General features: G+C 40.7%; 2 protein-coding genes across 4 annotated transcripts in view; one reads left to right on the plus strand and one right to left on the minus strand.

Moving 5' to 3' along the window:
• Positions 1-1,297: 1,297 nt before the first annotated feature.
• LOC144710134 (uncharacterized) lies at positions 1,298-4,154 on the minus strand. The gene is made up of 2 exons (XM_078583809.1): positions 3,995-4,154; positions 1,298-3,848 (listed from the first exon to the last, which is right to left on the minus strand). The coding sequence occupies exon 2, from the start codon at positions 3,837-3,839 to the stop codon at positions 1,488-1,490; it is 2,352 nt and encodes a 783-aa protein (XP_078439935.1). The 5' UTR covers positions 3,840-3,848; positions 3,995-4,154; the 3' UTR covers positions 1,298-1,487.
• Positions 4,155-8,172: 4,018 nt separating this feature from the next.
• The window catches only part of RECQL2 (RECQ helicase L2), a 29,011-nt gene continuing 14,994 nt past the window's right edge, over positions 8,173-22,189 (plus strand). For all 3 annotated transcript variants that reach the window (XM_078584282.1, XM_078584283.1, XM_078584284.1), the window contains exons 1-13: positions 8,173-8,264; positions 8,853-9,073; positions 9,484-9,630; positions 10,344-10,559; positions 11,401-11,505; positions 11,589-11,693; positions 11,776-11,898; positions 12,780-12,868; positions 13,480-13,516; positions 13,596-13,629; positions 15,856-15,908; positions 16,237-16,314; positions 16,391-16,456. In XM_078584282.1, coding sequence (XP_078440408.1) covers positions 8,204-8,264; positions 8,853-9,073; positions 9,484-9,630; positions 10,344-10,559; positions 11,401-11,505; positions 11,589-11,693; positions 11,776-11,898; positions 12,780-12,868; positions 13,480-13,516; positions 13,596-13,629; positions 15,856-15,908; positions 16,237-16,314; positions 16,391-16,456 — 1,335 coding nt within the window. In that variant the 5' untranslated portion in view covers positions 8,173-8,203. The remainder of the gene's footprint in view (positions 8,265-8,852; positions 9,074-9,483; positions 9,631-10,343; positions 10,560-11,400; positions 11,506-11,588; positions 11,694-11,775; positions 11,899-12,779; positions 12,869-13,479; positions 13,517-13,595; positions 13,630-15,855; positions 15,909-16,236; positions 16,315-16,390; positions 16,457-22,189) is intronic.

The raw sequence follows: 22,189 nt of genomic DNA on the forward strand, positions 1-22,189 counted from the left end.
GTGCAATGTGGTGTGATTGTGCGGCTTGAGGGTTGTGATCCTGAGGCCTGAAGGCTGTGACTACGCAGTTCAGTGAAACTTAATTTATAAAGATAAATAAGTAAACAAAAAATGATTATCTCCTTCTTCTCTCTATTATTCTTCTCCCATTCTCTCCTACTCTTCTTTCTCTCTCTATCTCACTCACTCCTCTCTCTATCCATGTTGCTATGTCCTCTCTCTCCTTCACTATCACACAACGCACTTAAACATACATCTTTCTATCTCTATCCGGAGTGTGTGATTTTGTGCGGTGTGCAGTGCAAATTTTGGCCCAAAATTTCCGCGATATATTGCACAGCAGGTTTGGTGTAATCGAATTTTCGCACACATGATGTGAAAACTCGCACTGCACAGCACAACCACCGCTATTCAGGTCTTCCCTTGCTGCAGGCTTTTCCCTAACTTTTGATCATATGTGATGAAGCACAGGGATAAACAAAAAATTAATGTTGTTTAGTTCATGTCGAAACATAGGCATTTTTGGAATTTTGGTTCTCAGGCCTGTGCATATGTCTAAAAATAATACTTGAATGTTAGACAAACACAGAAATTTGAGAAGAAACATGCTTGCTAAGGATTAAATAGTTTTTTTATGCGAATTAGGGTGCCTTAATATCTATCCAACCCGAGCCAATCAATATAAGTCGCAGTTGATCGGGAATATCCAATTAGGTCGATGTAATATGTCAGATGAAAATAGATCAAGGATTGGAATGATTATGATACAGTTCTTCCTAGAACATATTAGTCTAAAAAGAGGAGGAGAAATATAGCACGTGACATCGGGCAAGCACGTACAATTTCAAACAAATAATGGCGAGAACGTCCTATAAATAAAACGACGGAGAAGGAGACCAACCGACTGGTTGTTTTGAATTATTGGAGCGACGGAGGGAGATTATCCCGATCTTGCTGGCAGGCCAACTGAATCTGATTCGGTCTCCCCTATTCTTTCCCATTGCATTCTGTTATCTGTTTTTGAACTTCTTGCAGTAGATTCTTGGATATTCCATTTATAGCATTTTCTTTGTATTTTCGTAGTTGATCCACAGTTTGATCCTTGTTTGAACCAGGATCAAAACAGATAATTGATCAATGATGATCAAGCGACCAGATAAACCCAGTTGAGTTTATCAGTCGTACTAATCGATCTTTTGAACTGGATCAAGATTGAGACAAATCTTAATCTGAATCTCTGGCAATTCTAGATCCACATCCAACAAGCACTTCAAAATCGACAATATACAACAAAAGCTACAGGAACTGCAGAATGATTTATACCAAGAAGCAAAAGAATGTTACAACATGCTTAATTTTACAAGGAAAAAAGATTGAAATTCATACCACAGATTGTAATATATACAAGTGAATAAACCATTAAGGTTGTAGGCCCGGGTGAGTCGTTCCACTACAGTGAGAAATAAGCCACGACGGCGTCAATCTTTTCAGAGAACGCATGCCTCCCTGACGAATGGCTGGCCTCTTCTAGATACATGGGTAGTCAGAGACTTTCCGGAATTTCCACAGTTCTTTGTTCTTGGAGGTCTTGGTCCTAACATATCTACATCTATACCTGCTCCATACAGCTGGCAAGACCTTATCACAGCATCATAAGCCTTTACAGAGAGTTGAAGACCTTCATTATACGCCCTCGCATAAATCTCAAAGGCTAGCCTCGGTTTCCCATCTCGCGCTAGCGTTTCGATCAACATCTCGTAGGTGATCTCATTTGGTGTAATATTTCTGATCTTCATTCGATGAAACCACTCGTAGGCAGCGCTCCCTTGGTTCTTTCTGGCACATCCTGTGATTATTGCGTTGAAGGTGACCACTGTCGGGTAAACTCCTGATGAGCTCATGTCGCGGATAGTCGATTCTACGAGCTCCGGCTGCCCACGTCCGACATAGATCGATGCCAAAATGGTGTAAGCATGCAAATTCGGCTTGATTCCCATCTTACACATATGGTCCCAAACACGAAGGGCCTCGTCATACAGCTCTCCCTTCTCAAGAGCACTAAGCAACGCCCCATACGACACTATCGTCGGCTTCTCCCCACACTCAACCATCATCTTAAAGATTTGAATTGCCGAGGTAGTTTCTGATGCCTTCGAGCATGCGATGAGAACAGCATTCCATTCCTTTGTGCCCGGTTTCAACCCTCTGTCCTGCATCTTGTTCAGCAGCCTGAGACCCCATCTCCATAGCCCTCTCTTCCTCGCAGCCGATAGCAGGATGTTGAAATGAGAAGCAATCAATTCATAAGATAGATTGTTGGGTTTGGGTCCTTGATCAAGAAGATCTTCGTAAATCTCGAGAGCCGCCCACCATTTCTTTGCTTTCCCCATCAACCAGATGATATGATTGCAGACTGATAAACTTGCCCCAGATTCCAGATTCCGAATTCGCCGATACAGCTCTCTACCCACAACATGGTGAGATTCTCTAGTACAAGCCCAGGATATTTTCTCCAGTTCTACTCTGCCTCCTGATACCCCAGCCGTGTCCATGTCTGCAAGAAGCTTGAAGATAGAGGAAGTCGGGTTAATCTCTTCATTGATGAGCCATTGCCTCATAACCTGGAAGCAAATCCGGACAGTAAAATTCTTCAGCTTCACGAACTCCAACTCCCAATCTTCGTTTCTACCTCCCCCAATATTCCCTTGCTCAAACATATCTTTTAATTCGGAGAAGAATGCGATAGCCCCGCTTGCATCTCCAGAGGTCTGATACGCCAATAACGCCGTTGAGAAGGTCGCAGCCGAAGGAGAAATCCCCTTGTCCTTCATAATTTCTGGCAGTTGAAGAGCTTCAGCATACTTCCCTTGATCTATGTAGATATGCATCATGGTGTTGTAAGAAATCACATTCGGAGGAACACCAAGTTCTTCCATGTCTTTGATTATTCCTTCTGCTTTGGCGAAATCTCCGGACAACCTTACTGCACATAACAAGCTGTTGTAGATGATTACGTTTGGGAGAGAAGTTTTGTTTCCTTCTCTTTTTCTCTTTAACCATTCAACCAGGGCAAGAGCAGGGTCCACTTTCTTGTCCATGCCCAGGCCCTTGATCATGGATGAATAAACAGATGGATGGATATCTTCCAGTTTGCCAAGAACATGATCTACATCGTCAGCTGTGCTACACTCCCACAAACTCTGCGCCAAAGCCTTGACATTCAATCTTCCTGCTTTCTTCTCACCAGAGAATATTCTTAAATTTCCATTAACACAATCTTCGGAAGAACTGATGTTCACTTCATCGGCATCATCGTCGTTGTTGTCATCTGCATCAGAAAAGACGAGAAAATCTTTTCCTAAATTGTCCATGGCCACAGAATTTTGACGAGAAACCGAGATTTCTTCCGTGTCATCTGCCGAAGAACTGATGTTCGTATCATCATCATCATCTGCGTCAGAAAACATGCGCAGATCCTCTCCTACTTCGCTCATAGCCGCAGAATTTGGATGAGAGCCAGATAATTCTTCGGCTGGGGCACTGATATTCTCATTATCATAATCAGAAAAATCGAGCAAATCTTTTCCAGCTTTGTCCACAGCCACTGAATTCGGATGAGAATCAGAGATTTCTAACAGGTCGGCAGCGGATTCTTCCTCCAACGCCCAATTCAAGGCGAGTGACGGGCGAAAGGAAGCTCTCCTCCTCCCTCTCTGATAAAGAAGAATCAAATTCAAGCGCGATCGGCCACCAAAAACCTTGACTCTCGGAGAGAATAACAAATGGAAGCCAATCTTCTGCTTAATCAGCGACGGACAAGGCGGCCTAGGGTTCAACATGTTGATCGTCTGCATTCACCGCGAATCAGGAACGGAAATCAATCGATGATATTGATGAACTAGGTCATAAGAACAACAACGACAAGAACAACTCAAAAAAATTCAAAAAAAAACACTACAAGAACAACAACAATTGAGAAAAGAGGAGACTGTACCTTCGTTAATAGCTCAGTATCCGCGAGATCTTCTTTGATTCTTCAGCTGATTTCTCAACCACAGAAGGTTGAATCTCATCCTTAGCGCCAACTCCAGCCCGGCCGCTGTAACATTGAGCATAGAGAGAGAGAAGAAGAAGAAGAAGGAGAGAGAGAGAAAAGAAGACTCAAATGGAGGGAGATAGAGAGAGAGGGAGGGAGATTGGATGACGTGTAGCCACGTGGCGGCATTTGATTCCTCGGAAAGTTCTGGTCAAGATTTCGTTTCTCTGGTCCATGTAGGAGGAGCAAGGCCGTTGGATCTCTATCCAACGGTGGAGATTGAATGGACTGATGGATGGCAATTTTGGCCCAGAAGATGCCATGGAGTAGGGTTAGTCATGTCCCCCGTCCCATCACACGTCCCTCAATTTGAGAAATGTTAGTCATGGTATGAAGTTATCACCAAAGTCATCACATCATGTCATCGTCACGTCATCCTGACGCGCCGCTTAAGGTCATACAAACAGCATTACTTTAATTTTCATTGGAGACCTAAGTTCATGCAATTTATCTTTAGAGTGAAATTGTACTCTAATTCCCCTACTCTCTGTCTCTCTCTATCTCTGTCTCTGTCTCTGTCTCTCTCTATCTCTCTCTATCTCTGTCTCTGTCTCTCTGCGTCTCTCTCTATCTCTCTCTATCTCCATCTATCACTCTCTCTGTCTTTCTCTATCTCGCTCATCCTTTCTCTCTCTATATATTTATCTTTGTCTCTGTCTCTTTATCTCTCTCTGTCTCTCTCTATCTCTCTTTGTCTTTCTCTTTCTCTCTCTATCTCTCTCTGTCTCTCTCTATCTCTCTCTCTATCTTTCTCTGTCTCTCTCTCTCCCTTTCTCTCTCTATATATATTTCTCTATCTCTGTCTCTCTCTATCTATCTCTCTGTCTTTCTCTGTCTCTCTTTCTCTCTCTCTCTAGATATATTTCTCTGGCTCTGTCTCTGTCTCTTCCTTTCTCTATATATATACATTTCTCTTCCTCTGTCTCTCTCTCTCTCTGCCTTTCTCTGTCTCTCTCTCTCTATACATACTCTGTCTCTCTCTCTCTATACATACTCTGTCTCTCTCTCTCTATACATACTCTGTCTCTCTCTCTCTCTCTCTCTCTCTCTCTCTCTCTCTCTCTCTCTCTCTCTCTCTCTCTCTCTCTCTCTCTCTCTCTCTCTCTCTCTCTCTCTCTCTCTCTCTCTCTCTCTCTCTCTCTCTCTCTCTCTCTCTCTCTCTCTAGATATATTTCTCTGGCTCTGTCTCTGTCTCTTCCTTTCTCTATATATATATATTTCTCTTCCTCTGTCTCTCTCTCTCTCTGCCTTTCTCTGTCTCTCTCTCTCTATACATACTCTCTCTCTCTCTCTCTCTCTCTCTCTCTCTCTCTCTCTATATATATATATATATATATATACATATATATATATATATCTGTCTCTGTCTCTGTCTCTCTCTCATGCACTGTTGATGTCCTTCCTCTCTATGCCTTTCCCTTGCTGCTGCACAGGAAAACAATTTGAATTGTAAGGAGTGAAGCTGGTTTTGATTATCTTGCTCAATATCTTTTAGTAAAATAGATATATTATTGCAATCTCAATGTTATGGGTTGATGGGAATAAGATATAATCTGGAGTAAATGATTCCAAATCTTCTAGCAGACTTCTAGGTTGCATATTTTTTTTGAAATTAATTCTGAAAATTTTTAGGCTGTAACTGTGAATAAAATATGTTGTCAATAAAATATCATTGGACATTTTAAAATGTTATATATAAATTATAGCCCTGGCTTATTTCGTCTATTCATCTTCCATCATGTGATAGAAGACAGTTGCCGAACCCTATGCTGATTATTGTTTATGAAAGATGAACACAATAAACATTGAAATATTAAGAATAATTTATACGGTGCCATGTTAATTTCAATAAACCATAGTTTATTTTTTTTGTTCACAAGGTAAAATTTAATAATATTGTATTCCTTTTGTGAACTAATTTATTATTTCATTCATTTTTTGAAGTAAATTTACTATTCCGTTCATTTTTCTGAAGAAAATGTATAATTCGACTCTTTTTTTTTAAAGTAAAACGGAGACTCACTTTTAACACAAAATGCACGTGTAGTAATTTTGTCTTGTGAAATTTGCATTTTTCTGATAAATAAATATGCATAAATATAAGATAAATTATCTGAACATAAAACTTAGATGAAGTTTTACTTCGTATGCTCACCTGTAGCACAGAAGAAATATGAAAATAAATACCAATAGAGATCATCATTTTAGCTGTCAAGACATAGAACAATTTACAGTCTAGCACAATAGTTTTCTTTAAAAATGCATGATTCTTTTGATAATAGTTATGGGTTGCATGTCGTACAGATTGATTGCTCAATTGTGCTCGAGGATGACATCACGCTCGTAGTCGTAGATATGCACAAAAGAGAATGCATTTTGGATTTTTTCAGGATAAACTTGTGATGAAGAGGGAGATGAATTAGCTTTTTAATTTTTTCTTAAGTAATGGATAGAAGTGTAGCTATTAATTGGATGTATTCAATATCCCATGTATGATTCTATCTAAGAAATGTTAAAGGTGTTATACATATGATATCTTTCCCTAAATCCAGACTTTCACTATGTTTAAATCAATAGTCTAGGCCTTCAAATCCAAAGCCTTATGGATAATGGCAAAATGGTATTTAACAAAAGATAGAAATATGCAAAGTTAGGTTATTATAGACGTGGACGGAATAATTAATGAATCCACTATTGTATACACCCTTAGAAATTATACAAGTGAAAGTACTGGTTTAGACCCCCCCAAGAATTTATACATGTGAAATAAGAGTTGCAGTAAATGCAAGAAATTAACAAAAATGCGACTAATATCACAAATCAGCCAAATAAAAGTATCGACAAAACATGGAATTCAGTAACAAAAAAACACTAATATGTTTATGAGTATAATTCCCGATGTGGGGCAATATTCAATATCTGTATGGGGATGCATTTGAGAAGAACCAGCTCGATGGAAAGACAATGTACATAAAAATACTCTAAGAGGAATATAGATTTTCAAAAAATGGGATAAATCTTATTACAAAAAACAATAGGAAAATTGTAATGAGAAACATTAATTTTATTATTTATCTCCTCAGCTCACTATTCATGAGATGGCTTTTAACATACTACAGTATATACTACAATTAATAACACCAGTACAACTGATGACTTCAGTAGTTGAGAAATACCATAACTATGGTGCCTTAAATTTATGTTATATATCAGCTGATCTTGGAGCCTCTTCTGACCTTCCAAGTCAATTAGGCCATGGCCTGACTTACTCTTGTTGATATTAATACTCTTTTTTTTCCTATTTGCCAAAAATCCAAAATTAAAAGTGACATTGAGTATAGAAAACCCACTAAAATGAGCTATAAAAATTTCAGAAAATATAAAAGTGAGAGAAATAATCTCAGCAATTTATCTGAATCTCAGTTTGAAATCCAATTATGAGTCGATTAAGTGCGTGGAATTATATGTTTACATATTTTAAGGTATATATTTCTCAAATGACGAATTGATGTAGACACCAAATGCTAGTGTAAAACTTTAAATTGTGATACTAAATCTATGTTTTCACAATCACATACTTATAAAATTCACAAATAAAAAAATGTTCACAAGGCATGAAATGAAAAAAGACCAATAGAAATTTCTTACAGACTAACACAATTTCTCAAGGATCTACAAAATTCTCCCTTTCCAACAAAAAAACATGTAACTTAGTCCTCTTTCACTATCATTGTGTTTAACTTTGTTACATACCTCAAAACAATAATAGAAATTTATTATATAACATAACATTGATTCCTCCCACATCTATTCTTGATATCCAAACTATGGAAGAAAGGGAAATTTAAGACTTGATATAAACTTTCACTATTCACAAAAGTCCATGCAGTTCTTGACACCTTATTTCCTCAATAATCAATAACTTTCCTCTTAGTTATACATTTATGTATATAAATGATGTATTTAATTATACTGCAGAGGTATCTAGTTAAGTAATTATATGTATAATCATATAAATGTATTTTTATTTACATATTATGAAGCAAAAAAAGTTATACTATATTTGCCAAGTTTTATACTGCCAGGAGAAGTTTAGAGAATCCCGCCATGGAAACGGAGGTCGAGCAGGAGCTCCAGTGCGTGGAAGCAGAGCTTGAAAAAGTCGAAGGTTTACGTTTAAATCTTACGATTTTGGAAACTTTGCTACATTTTAATGTATCTTCCTCTCCGCTTCCGATTCGTTTTTTGAAATCTCGATCGATGGAAAGAATTAAATTGAATTGAATTGTATCATCTTTGAATTTCGGCGGCTCTAACGTTTCCATTGAAGAAGTCGGCGGCTTTTTGTATTATGTGGGTCGAGTCAATTATCTGGTTGATCTGTGAAGGAATTGTATAAAAAGAATAATATCATGTTGTACTAGCGTATAATTTGTTTCTAATTTTCCTGGGTCAATGAGTGGTGTTCTTCAATTTGCTACCGGTCATCCTTTAATGGGTATTACCGTTTAACCCTAGTTTGAACTTTTCATAGTCAGCCTAACTTCCGTCGAGAACGAGGAATGTTGGAACATCTTTTGTGGTTAGGGCTCAGGATAAGATTCAATGTGGCTTTAAAACTTGAAAATAGTGTGCATTTAGTCAAGATTCAATGAATCGGAGGCCCAAGAACTAAGATTATATTTCTCTTTTTTTAAAAAACAAAAAGACGATTTTTCCGTCACTAACTTCGTAATGTGTTCATCTCTGCCTTCAGATCAGATTAGGGTGCTGCTTGATAGACAGCAGCAGTTGCAGGAGAAAAAATCTGACCTGAAGGCACTACTTGAAGCAGTCAGAGAATCTGAAAATTCTGCCAGTTGTAACCCTCCGATCATTGTCGAAGATTGGTCTGGGAAATTTGATTGGGACTCACGTGCTGATGATGTCAAGCTCAATGTCTTTGGTATTTCAAAATATCGGGCTAATCAGAGGGAGGTAAATAATCGTCAATTTTAATACTTCTCTGCTTCTTTATCTTTAATCGGTATCAAAATGCAATCTTTTATGCTGTCAAGAAACACCTCTGGTTATATGTAGTCAAACATATATTCGAGGATAAACACAATGCATCGTAGTATTTTTGAAGATCTCATAATTAAACGCTGGGAAATAGATTTGACTGTTAAGAGCACCTTTTAATACATATAGATATGTTTTGAAATTTCTTTTGAAAATGCTTTATTTGGTTCAATTTAATTTTATTCTTTTAATTTTTATTATTGGTGATTTGTAATAACTTCTCGAAATGAAGGTTAAGCTTAAGGATATACTTGTAAATCTGTGGTTTGCAGTAATTTCTGCAAATTAGGGGTCCTCTTTCTAATATGTATTGCATTAATTGGCAGATTGTCAATGCTGTGATGAGCGGCAGAGATGTTCTTGTTATAATGGCTGCAGGAGGTGGCAAGAGCCTTTGCTATCAACTTCCTGCTGTTCTTCGTGAGGGCGTGGCCCTCGTGGTCAGTCCTTTGCTTTCTCTCATACAGGATCAGGTTTCCTCCCTGTTCCTCTTGAACCAGTTTTTGTTACTTTTGAAATCAATTTAAAATTTTATTTTAAATTTCTAAGCATCATAATTTGGTTAATTATGGAAAAATGTGCGATGTAATCTCTAATTATCTTTCTTTAAAATTTGGTAAATAGCTCTTGGGAATTAGGGTTTGATTAGTATTTATCATTTTTGTCTTTCATCTCAGACAGGATGACGATGACGATGGTGAAGTATCCAGTGTCATCTTCCATCCTCCATAACTAGGATGACAATGATGAAATAGTCATCTTAGAGACTAACAATGACGATGATGATGGAAGAATGAATCCCCTGCTCTGCCCGCTGCCACCTTCACCTCCCATCACTGATCTGCTGCATCCACCAGCTTTTCACAGCTGCCAGTTTAGCTGCTGCCATTGCGTGCCACCGGTCTTTTCCCCTGACCCGGATGCCGCGAGCTTCTTGTTTTCATTAAGAATGATGAGAGGACAAAGACGATTTATCATCATCCTTGACATTTGTTTGTGCCTCTGTGATGATGAAGATGAAACTGTAATCTTCATCATCGCGCATGCTCATGATGTGAGGAGGAGAATTTTTGGATGATAATGACAAGTTTGTCGTGGTTTGGAAAACACTTTGATAATGTTATTATGATTTATCAAGCGTTTCTATTTTTTGTTTTTTATGACCAACGGCTTACTTTTCTCTTAGGTGATGGCCTTGACTGCCCTCGGCATCCATGCATGCATGCTAACTTCGACCACCACAAAGGAGAACGAAAAAATAGTTTACAGGGCTCTTGAAAAAGGAGAGGGAAATGTCAAGATTCTTTATGTAACCCCTGAAAAGATATCCAAGAGCAAACGCTTCATGTCTAAACTCGAAAAGTGTAATCATGCTGGTCGGCTTTTACTGATCGCTGTTGATGTGAGTAGAACACGTTTTTTATTTTCTTATCATGAACATTGATGCTGTACAGGTATTCTATTTATTCAATGGAAACAATCATCGGAACCTCTATCTGTAGCTTATCAATTCTTCCAGAAACAGAAATATGATAAGTACCCACAAGAGTGATAATTGTAATTCACGTTGGACTGCCAAGTTCAACTCTCAGAGAGTGGCCAGGATGAAAGAGGTATAGAGAGGGGTAGAAGAGAAGGAAGGGAAAAGAGGGGCTCGGCGGAGTGGAATGCGCAAAGTGTTGTAGTGATCGTCTGCAAAAGGAAGCCGTGAGTTCAGACGTGAGGTAATGGGAGGTGTTAGAACACTCACCAGGAAACCAAAGCTGGCCTCCCTTTTTGTTGGAGGGCTTAAAAGCTATGGTGGATTGGCCCGACATGGGCCTGGCCGACTATTCCCTGTATGGGCTGGGGATGATGTTTGTTTTTGCGACCCCGGATCACACAAATTTTCTTACTCTCCCACCCATCAAGTAGTTACACATTTCTTCTCTATTCCATTACCTTCTTTATTTATGTCTGAATGTTCACTGCGCAGCTGTCCCTTCCACTGGCCAGTATCATTTATGCATTATTACAGTTTCTAATGGGGCCTTCTAGAATAGGTTCACCAGGCCCAAACCTGAGCAGAACATTAGTATGCATAAGAAATTTTGTCAAATAATTCATTAGATGCATATTTTTGCTTTTATATGTTGGGTTTCATAAAGAGAGCTTCCAATTGAAGACACAGTTTAAAAATGAGTTTATTCAATTTGTTAATATTGTGAAATAAAATACTACATTAATGGAATTTTTTGTTTCAGGAGGCTCACTGTTGTAGTCAATGGGGACATGACTTTCGACCAGACTACAAGAACCTTGGCATCTTGAAGACGCAATTTCCAAAAGTCCCCGTGATTGCACTAACTGTGTGTCTTTTGCTTGAATGAAAAATATCTTTTCAATAGTTTACTCGTTCTGCCGGTTAATTTGTTTTAGATTTTTGTTTCAGGCTACCGCCACTCAAAAGGTGCAGCTTGATTTAATGGAAATGCTTCATATTCCGAGATGTGTCAAGTTTTCCAGCACGATCAATCGGCCAAATTTATTTTACAAGGTTTTACTCATCAGTTAGATTAGGTTTCATCAGAGCTGAAGTAACATGATATGACATTTCGGTCAGTCTACTTTGTCGCAAGGTCTCTGGAAAGTCATCAGTTGGCAAAGTTGTCATCGATGAAATCGCAGAATTCATACAAACTTCATACCCTAACAAAGAGTCTGGAATTGTCTATTGCTTTTCAAGGAAAGAATGCGAGCAGGTATAATAGGATGCAAATGCCTTGTATGATTTTTTTTCCAAGTTTTTTTGTGGGAAAAAATGTTGTTTCTTTGATGATTTTTTGTAAATTTCAACTGCTTTTTCGACCTAGTACTTAAGGCATTTCTAGCAACCCTTTTCAAACATGAGAAAGTGATACTTGGTTTCCATTTTTTTTGTGCATGAGTCTTGCCCAACGTGATGCTGCATTTATCCAAGTTCGATATCATTCATGATAATTTTGAGACTCCAGCAAAAGAGAGGATGACCAGGATGAAAGAAGAAAGATTGATGATTTCACTCAAAAACAACAACAACATACAATGTACAATGTTTGGGATTTATAAGGGCCGTCTAACGGCTAGTTCCTAACGGCTAGTTTAACTAGCCGTTAGCTGGCGATAATGGGCCTGATAGAGCCTGATAAGGAGTCTAGTAGGGCCCGATAAGCTTGAAGAAGGAGCCCGATATGCCTGCATCTTTTAGCTCGTATCTTCAACAATTCAAATGAAAATATTTTAAACTAAAAAATGCCCGTTAGTTTTCAGGCATTGAATTTTACGGGATATTTCAATGAATTTTTTGTCACATTAGAATGAACCTGTGAATTGTAATGTAAACATCATTATGGTTTGAGAATGAAGCAATGTCGGCTGTGAATTGTAATGTAAACATCATTAATGGTTTGCGAATGACGCAATGTCTGCAATTCAAGATGCTGACATTATGCATGACAAATTTTCATTTGATTCCGACAATGATACTGATCTGTGTATTTTGGTGCATGGAAAATTGTTATACTGGTTTCCCATGTAAGGCATATCTTTAGGGTTTCATTGTTCATCCTTTTCCTGACACATTTTTTCTTGCATTTAACACTAGGTTGCCAAAGAGCTCCGCGAAAGAGGGATTTTGGCTGATCACTACCATGCTGACATGCATGATGGGGTGCGGGAAAAAGTTCATTTTCGGTCAGTTCTAATATTCAACAATTATTTATCTTTGAGGTCTTTCTTCCCCATGCATCAGCACGATTTTTTCTTGGAGGAAAATCTTTTGACATTTAGCATTGGAACACTGGACTTTGGAACGAGTACATATTCTCTATTTTTCTAACTGTCATATATATGATGCATATTGCAACAAAATATGATATTTTGTAGAGTGAGCTATTATTGTCCCTTAGAAGATCCCGCCAGGAGAGGCAATTGAGAGTCGCTGCAAGAGAACGAGTAATATGAAAAAGGAAAGTTATTTGAATCCTTTATACACATGGGATATTGGATCCTCCATTTTTAAGGCAGGACCCGAATTCTAGAATGATGCAACGGAGAACGGAAGAAACAAGGGTACAAATACTAAAAGGAAACATAGAGGATAAATTACTAGCAAATAACTATTCGCTTGTAGTTGACTCTTTCTCAGCATTTTTTTTGCTTTCAGTAGAACAAGCACATTTCCATTATAAATTTCCTTTCATTTGTTTGTATCCCGTCATTTTCGATTCATATTTCTGTGTAAAATATGAAGCCTGGTCATTTATTTGTATCTGGACTGATGACAGAATTCTTCTCCATGACAGTTGGAGCAGTAATAGATTGCAGGTGATTGTGGGAACGGTGCGTACTTTTAGCTACTGATAGCTCACAACTTTTGCACTATGTTGGTAGGCTTTAATGAATTATTTGTGTTCTATAGGTAGCATTTGGGATGGGAATTAATAAGCCTGATGGTGCGTGTTCTGTTATCTTAGAGCTTCTGTGTTTTAAATTTTAAGCCTCACTTAATAAATTAATCTTGCTTTGTGGAATATGTGTGGTTTCCGTCAGATCTATATATATATATATTTATAGATGACAGTGGGAAATGGGGCTGATAAACCTGTGACCGTGTAGGAAAGAGGCAGATAAGTTTCCTCAGCTTTCCATTTGATTTAGTTGGGAAAGGTCTATGACAGAGCCTAGGTAAGTCTCCATCAGGGAATGATCTTGACACTGTTGAGAGAGATAGAGAGAGAAAGATAGAAGATCAATGTTTACAGTCCTGGACTTGCACCTGAACCCCCTCTGGGAGGATCTCCCAGCCGATTTAACGTCTTGTCTGCCTACCTTTGGAGAGGTCTACTTTCCCTCACAGTACTACATCATTGACCACCCAGGAGTAATTAGCCTTGCAAGGTGGTTCTTGATGATTCATGTGGGATTCCACAGGCCCCAGGTTGCTCGGGTGGCCGCATAACCTAATGATACTTCTGGCTACTTGGCTTTTGCCATATTGGGCACAGTATTCAACAGCTTCACATAGCAGCATGGCCATTATATTGCTCTCCCACAACCTCGTTTCACAGTTTAGGCTGCCACTGTTTGCTCACAGCTACTTCGTTTTTCTGTTCTTTTCCCCTGGCATCTAAGATGTTTCAGTTGGCCAGGTTGTCTCTTGCCTGCCCATGGATTCAGCGGCCACTCAAAAGGTTAGCCTATTTGGGAATCTCCGGATCTATGATTATTTTCAACTCCCCGAAGCATTTTGTTGCTTACTGCAACCTTCATCATCTGTGGGTGCCTAAGTATCCACCACAAACCTTTATCATTTGAACCTCTTCATTAACATTAAGGCAATTCCAACCTAAGTCCTGCTAAATGGATGGATCTTATCAATGCCCATGAATGAAAAGTCCTAACATAAATCAAACTGCTGAATGATAGAGCCTATTGTGTGCTATCATGGTTTCGACTATGTTCAAGAGATGGAGATAAGCGGCTAGAACTGCTGACATCTGCCACAGGGTAAACCACTGCCTATCAAGTCTTCCCAACTGGTTCTACTAGGGAGACCAACAATAAACAATAACCCCCCTGAAAACATTCTGCATACTGTGCTCTCAAAAGAGCAACTCTTCTCAATGTTGCAAAAGATACTGAATCGAAATCCATTTTCCAAGGATACTTTTGGTTCCAAAGAATCCATCTTCAGGAGAATCAGGAACCGAGAACTCTCCTCCTTTATCTGCATGACTCTTTGGTTTTAGAATGCTGGTTTTAAGAACGTGTGATTGCTCTTATCCAGCCCTTACTGCCTACTAGAGAATGGACAGATAATGTGTTCCAGTAATTGACCAGGGTCTATAGTCGGTCTGTGACCCCTCGATGCCTAAGGCATCCTTGGGGTGATCTTGTAGTTCCTACCTGATGGAGACAATAGGTCAATCCATGGATTTTTTTTCATTTTTGTCACATTCACTTAAGGGTTGAAGGGAGATGGTGCATCAAGCTGTTTTCAAGTTCAGACTTGATCCTCTCCCCTAGGGATCCCAGATGATGGACCCTAGTTTTCAGGCGCGATATGCAACTTTAGGAGGGGATAAAGAGGCTGTTTATTATTCAAGAGGGTTTGAAGCTTCCAATTTAATGACATCAATTGAAGTATTCACTTTAGTTCGTAACCTAAAGGTCATATAGTTAGCCTCTCTTTAAATATTCCGACCGTTCAATGACTATGCATAAATAGCATTTTTTTGTTGAAGGGAAACTGATCAAAAGACAAATGGCTTAAGTACCCTTGACAGGGGTTGAGGAATCTACCAGTTTACAATCTTATCAAAATCTTTCCAAGTCCATAAATGATCTCACAATCTCAGGAGACCCACTCGACTCTAAGAATGTGGGATAACGAAATATCGCAACCATCTTGTTCTTTTCTGTTTATAGAAAAGAGGTATTCATGAAACCATCCTTTCATGAAGTTTAACTTTTTTCATTTTGGTTGGATACCAGCCTTTTTGGTAGATACCAGAGTATTAGGATTTTGTTTCTTTTATTCCTCTTTTAGAAGTTTGCTTGTTGCAGTTCTTTCAGATTCCTTACACAGCCCGCAAGGAAAAACTATTCTATCGGATGTTTTAGATTTCAATTTACTTTATCCAACCACTGATCGTTTAATTGGCTGGCTTCCTTTTCAGTCAGGTTTGTCATCCATCATAGTCTCAGTAAATCTATGGAGACATATTATCAGGTGGTATATCTTTCTGAGTTCTTTCCTTTTTATAGAACTTCTGTGCTAGAATAGAAATATGATATATATTTATAATTTATATATAGCGAGAGGGATAACAATATTTTCTTGTCTGTCAGCAAGATTCAATGACCTTTTTTATACCCTCCTTAGGGAGGCGCTACATCTACTCAAAGGGAAGTAATTTAATGAGAAAAGACTGAAATAACATTGAGAGGAGTTGGGGATCATATCAAAGTGTTAGGAGAAATAAAAAATTTCTTTTATTATTTATTGATTTTCTTTTCATTTTGGACAATTTTTCATAACTGTACAAAGTAAAACTCAGGAGAGTGGCAGAGCAGGTCGAGATGGACTTCCTGCAGACTGTATACTTTATTACAGACCTGCCGATGTTCCCAGGCAGGTAATAACTTCGACGCAATCTTTAATCAATCTCTAGTGACCTCTCTAATCTACTTTTCTGATGTTTACCTTTGCAGAGCTCTATGGTTTTCTTTGAAAACTGTGGCTTGCAAAATCTCTACGATATCGTACGTTATTGCCAGGTAACTAAAATGCCATATTGCCCTATGGTCATCATTTGATGTCTCTTTTCAGCTCTTATCAAAATATTTTTAATATATATAAGACATTTACAAACATCAAGAGAGCATGACTATTCTTGAGGTTCCCAGATTATGATGTTAGTTAGCTTGACTCAGAGTTGTAGAATGTGCAGTTAGAGTGCAGAAACAAGAGAGAAATGAGAGAGGTAGGCAAATAAGAGAGCAAGGCTATTGGAGGAACATGATACAAACCTCCCAAGTACCTTACCCTATGAAACTCATGAAGCAAGCTGGACGTGAGGCACATGGACGTGTACTTGAGAAGAAGACTTCGGGCAGAAGACTGGCTCTATTTATAGGAGGCTTCCGGTCCACCAGGCGGGCGTGATTAGGAATTAGTTGAAGTTGGCTGGCAGTGAGTGGAGGGGGGAAATTCTCCCAATTGAGCGGAGCAGAGGCAGATCCAGCAAAGCTCCATCCTCTATCATCTTCATTTCTTATTGACCTGTTTTTTCTCTTTGTTGATCATTTGTCACTCAGACAGGTCTCTGCGGAATCTCATCGTACCTGATTCATATCAGATAATAGAATTTCCTTCCTCATATCAATTGGAGTTGCATTAAAATCTTATTAATAGACTCTACAATTCTAGATTCCTACCTTTACACAGGGATAGGGAAATTACATAAACGAACCTAGTCCCAACTAGAGTGATTGTGTTCATACCGTTTAAAGAGCAAAACAAAGGGTACCCAACGACTGTGTCACTGCTTTCTTTCAGGCATAATGGCAGTCTCACTTTGACTAATCTTTGGGTTGTTCTGCTTACACTTCGGCAATGTTTCTAAATTTGTGTGCTTTCCACAACCTTCTGATTCACATCCCCCAAGGGTCCACTTGAATGGAATTAATTCTTGAAAGAATATATTGTCAAACTGAACCACAAAAGAATCCAAAATCCAGTCAACATCACAGCGCAAAGGAGATTCCAAGAAGAGAGGTGGACATTGGCGATGCGGGGATGCTGGGATGGCCTGGAGAGGATAGGCTCTGGCAGAGTGGACGTTGCTCAGGGATGATCACTGGCGGGATGGACATCTTACAAAGGAGACAGAGGGACCAACTTGATTCTACTTCCTTGTCTGCCTTCCTAAAGAGAGGGCTACCCTATTTAAAGGGAATGACTCAACTGTCCTTATTGGGCTGAAGTGACGAATTAGTCCTAGATAAAATGGGGGATTGTATCACAAAAACCTGCTTGAGATAGAGAGACAAATCGTTTTCATCGTCACCCAATAGATCACTGGATTGGCTCCCTCTTTTCCGGATCTTGGAGGATCTCTGCTCCATCCCATTCCCTCTTGATCTGCTAAGAATGCCAAATGATGTCTATTGAAGGTTAAGTGATACAAACTGTTAAAGACTTACCAAGGACCTATCAGAGCAAGAGAAGAAGAAAGGACAAATCACGTGGCCATCTGGCCTGTGGACGCCCAACCGAATGATGGCGGGAAACGAGAAGACAGAATAAAGGGAAGTCTCAGGGGGAAGGAAGCGCATCTCTTTTCAGAAGTTGTTGCGGCGAGATACTCGCGTCTCGGAGGCTGATCCAGCATCTCCAAGACTCGGCAAGGGAGGGGACGCCGTTCCTGCCTTCTCTTGAGAACTATCGTTATCTTCGTCCATAGTATTTGTGTTGAACAATCTCCTACTCTACTACGTTGATCTGAGTTCGACCGACGACTCCGCTACCCGTCTACGTCCTTCCTCTATTCCTCCTCGCCCCTCTTTCTACGAGCAAGATTCGTGGTGGGCTACGTAGTTGAGCTCCTACGGAGGCTTAACACAAACCTGCTGGTTCGTATCAGGGAGAAGACGAGGAAGGGAGAAGATGCCGGGATGGTCGTCGGCGTGCCGGGATGGACAATGGCAGGATCAGGGCAGGTGGAATGGTCGTCGCCTATGAGAGGGGTCCGGCGGAATGGACATCGCCGGAGGGAGCCAGACACATCTTTGTGATACTTCTTAGCTACCCTCCTCGAGGGCTGTTCTATTTAAAGGGATCACAAAAGGTCCGAATGACGTAAATGCCCCTATTGGGCTAAATGGCGAAAGAGACCTAGATACGTCTGGGTCATATCATCACCTGCACTTAATTTTGCATCTTTCCAGACATGTGTTCTCCCAAAGTATCTCCTGGAAAGGTTCATACAAGTCAGGTACTGTTCATTTCCCGGTATTCTTGTAGTCATCACCTGTTACCTGCACAGGTTTGTCCACACCCCCTGAAGTGGGCGAGAAAGAAAGGATTTCTCAGAGTAATTGCGGAACCAGACCCAGGAGTTAACTTTTCCATATGAGCATTCATTACGTTTATAAGTCCGTGGAAGAGTCAAAGGTTCTGATTTAAGGAAAACTCCCCCTTAATCATAGATGGGTTGTCTGAGGGCTTGGCGCGGTTCATTGCTGTGCTTACACATCAGGCTATAATTTGTCTTTGGCCGGGAAGGGTTTATGGCACAAAAAGGTCGGGACACTCAGCCAGAGAGGTGAAGTAGAGCAGAAAGGAAAAAAAACTCACACTTCAAAATACTTCAACCCCAGTTCAGTGTTTCCCATTCTTCCAATTCACCCCGTCAGCGCAATCAAGGAGCTGCCAGAGTGGCAGATCTCCCCTACAAGGTGAGTGAATCTGAGGGTGGTCGAGAGAGAGAGAGAGAGTGTGTCAGCCGGAGTGCCCTATTTACATTGTTATTTCCTTTTTAATGTTTACTTTCTATTTTTTGTAATTTTCGTTTTTAGACTAATGGGCCTCACTATCTGCCCAATACGCGTATCTTTTAACCTGGTATTTAAACCAGGCTTGAATAGTGAACAGGATAGGATTTTCTGTTGTTAAAGAAGAAGCCTATTCTCGTTTTAGGGTTTCCACCAGTCTGTTGGAGACACCTATGTCCATGGATGTCAGAGTGTGTGTGTGTGTGTGGAGAATGAGGGAGAGGGGGAGCGAGAGCAATGATGATTCCCCGAGCAGAACTTAGCATCCCCGTTTCCTCTAGATCCCCCCTGCCCAAATGAAGCCCCCGCCCTCTGTTTGGGCCACCCCCTCCAGTGGGCTGGCAACTGGCCTGTCAGTAACTCCTGGCAGGGGCTTGGGCTCCTTCCGCCCTGCTCCTTTGGCCCGATGCCGATACGTCTGTATTGAGGGCGTATCAGCTGGCTGCCGCAGAGGGAAGCCCAACAAATGTCAGATGCAAAGCCCTGCACCTCATTAAAATCCTATTGGGATACTCTCCCAAAAAAAAGAGCATCCCATTGGAGATGAGAATGAGGTACAACAAAGCCATTTCCATCCACCTTCTCACGGAGCCGCACGTGGTTGTTACCGCTCACACAGCTCCCAGCCAGTTAAAAAATATTTCTGATATGTTCCTGATCCTCCTTGTAACCATAATTTTAATAGAAATGATAGATTCAATTACCATACGGATCAATTGTAACACAAAGAGGATATATGAGGGGGAGAGAAATGATAGAGGCTCCTAGGGTAATGGTGAGAGGAGAATGGGAATGGTGAGAGAATATCGAAGGAGTGCTGACGAACGTTCGCTAAACGGTGGGGGGACGATGTCAGGCCTGTGAGCACCAGAGGAGAGGAATTACGATTGAGATAATGAGGGGGGAGAATACTCAAGGGAGACTCCAATTGCGATTTCCAGCCTAATCTCCGAAGGGGTCGGGCTTAATTAGAGGTCAAAATGGGCTGCTCCGGATCATCCGAGTTGGGCTGCTATCAGGCCTAATTTCATTATTAGACCCTATGGTGGATCCTATCAATACTCTCTCCTATGTTAACTAGCTAGTCTTCAAGCTGGAACAGGTGGAGGCTAATTCCCATGAGGCCAAAGGGGGAAGCCCTGACCATTGTGTGGTAATTGACATCATGCAGTGGAGGCCCGTAAGGTGGTGATCTTCTCGAGAATGACATGCCACACAGTCTTCATTGTGGGACGGAGGAAGTGGTTGGGGTGGCATGGTTGTTGGAGTGGCACGTTTGAGCTGAATTACATGGATGACAGGGCAAATAGGTGCATCTGCTGGAAAGGCAATCTGGTTTGCCACAGGCCAAGGCGCTTAACAGTAGAATAAGAGCTAAAGTTGTGGGGGAAGGAGAGCTTCTCAAACGATCGCTTGCCAAGCGATTGTAAGCAGCAGGGGCAAAGTTTGATGAAGACGAGGTTGTCCACTGCAAATTCCATGCGATGACAATGCTTGTCGGCATGGTCTTCATGGTGGCCTAGGTGCAATCCAAGTGTTGGCGGAGTAAGTTGAGGTGGATGCAATGTTGGGAAAGCAAGCTGTCCAATTTATCAATAAGGGAAAGAGCAGAGCTGTAGCAGGGAAGAGTTGGAGTAACAGCTTCGAACGGTGTCATTTTGATGGCCGAGTGATAAAAGACGTTGTAACTTGATTCTGCGCAACTCAATCACTGGTTCCAACGTTTCAGTTGATCGCCTTCAAAACAACAAAGGTAAGGTTCTAGGTTGCAGTTGACCAGCTCGGTTTGCCCTTCCATCTGAGATGGCTGCCGGAGCTGTGGTGGAGTTACGTGCTTTGCAGGGCAGGCAACTCCTTCCAGAACCTGCTCATTGAGAGTTACTGCAGTCAGAAATAATGATGCTCGGGGAGAATGCGTTGGAGAGAGCGTGTTTCACTTGCTCTAATGCCGATTGAGCCTTGTTGGACCACACTTACGTCCCTTCTTCAAGATGCACTTGAGCGTCCAAATGATTGATGCATAATCAGCCACAAAGCGCAGATAGTAGCCTACCGAGCTGAGAAACCCTTGGAAGTGCTGCAGAGTAAGAGGCGTCAGCCATTCCTGGACTGCGCGCCTTTTGTCCACATCAGTGGCTACCCCAGGGAGAACCACCCAGAGGCCCAGATACTTGAGTTGAGGCTGGAGGAAGAAGTATTTCTTGGTGTGTATAAAGAGGGAATGGGCTTTGAGGAGTTTCATGACTTAAGTTAGATATTCCATGTGCTTGTTCTTGGTGCTATTGTAGCTCAGTATGTCATCAAAACATACTAAAATGAATTTCCAGAGCGCCTGGAAGATGAGATTCATCAATGCCTGGAAGGTCGCCGGTGCATCGAACAACCCAAATGACATGATGGCATACTTGTAGTGCCCCAGATGGGTGCAGAATGTTGCCTTGTCGATGCCTTGCTCATGCATCCAAATCTGATGGTCTCCGAACTTGAGATCCAGCTAAGAGAAGGTCACATTGTGCAGTTCCTCAAGCAACTCGTCAACCACCAGAATTGTAATACAGTTGGGAACCATAATCTTGTTGAGAGTGTGGTATCCGATGTGGAACCTCCAGCTGTTGTCATTTTTCTAGATCGAGAGAGCTGGGCTCTAGTAGATGCGGCACGAGGGTCTGATGGTGCCCATGTCGAGTTGCTCTTGCACCAATCTTTCGAACTCGTTCTTCTGCAAATGGGAGTAACAATACAGTCTCAAGTTTACATGTTTTGTCCCTGGGAGGAGGGTGCTCTGGTGTTCTGATATAACCAAGATATCAATAGATCAAATCCGAAGTAGTTCTTGACAATGCATCTCTATTAGGTATAAGTTACACGAGAATATAGGGAAAAATAGCGGCGACCAGGACGGCCCTCCTTCCTCAGGAGCTGCTCCTTCCAGATCCTCCCGATTCTTCACTAATA

The sequence above is a fragment of the Wolffia australiana genome, chromosome 12 (genome assembly GCF_029677425.1).
Source record: "Wolffia australiana isolate 7733 chromosome 12, ASM2967742v1".
Taxonomy (NCBI): Eukaryota; Viridiplantae; Streptophyta; class Magnoliopsida; order Alismatales; family Araceae; genus Wolffia; species Wolffia australiana.

What these genes read in the sequence shown, in the direction of transcription:
- LOC144710134 (XM_078583809.1), bottom strand. Translation starts at nt 3,839, where the DNA reads ATGTTGAACCCTAGGCCGCCTTGTCCGTCGCTGATTAAGCAGAAGATT.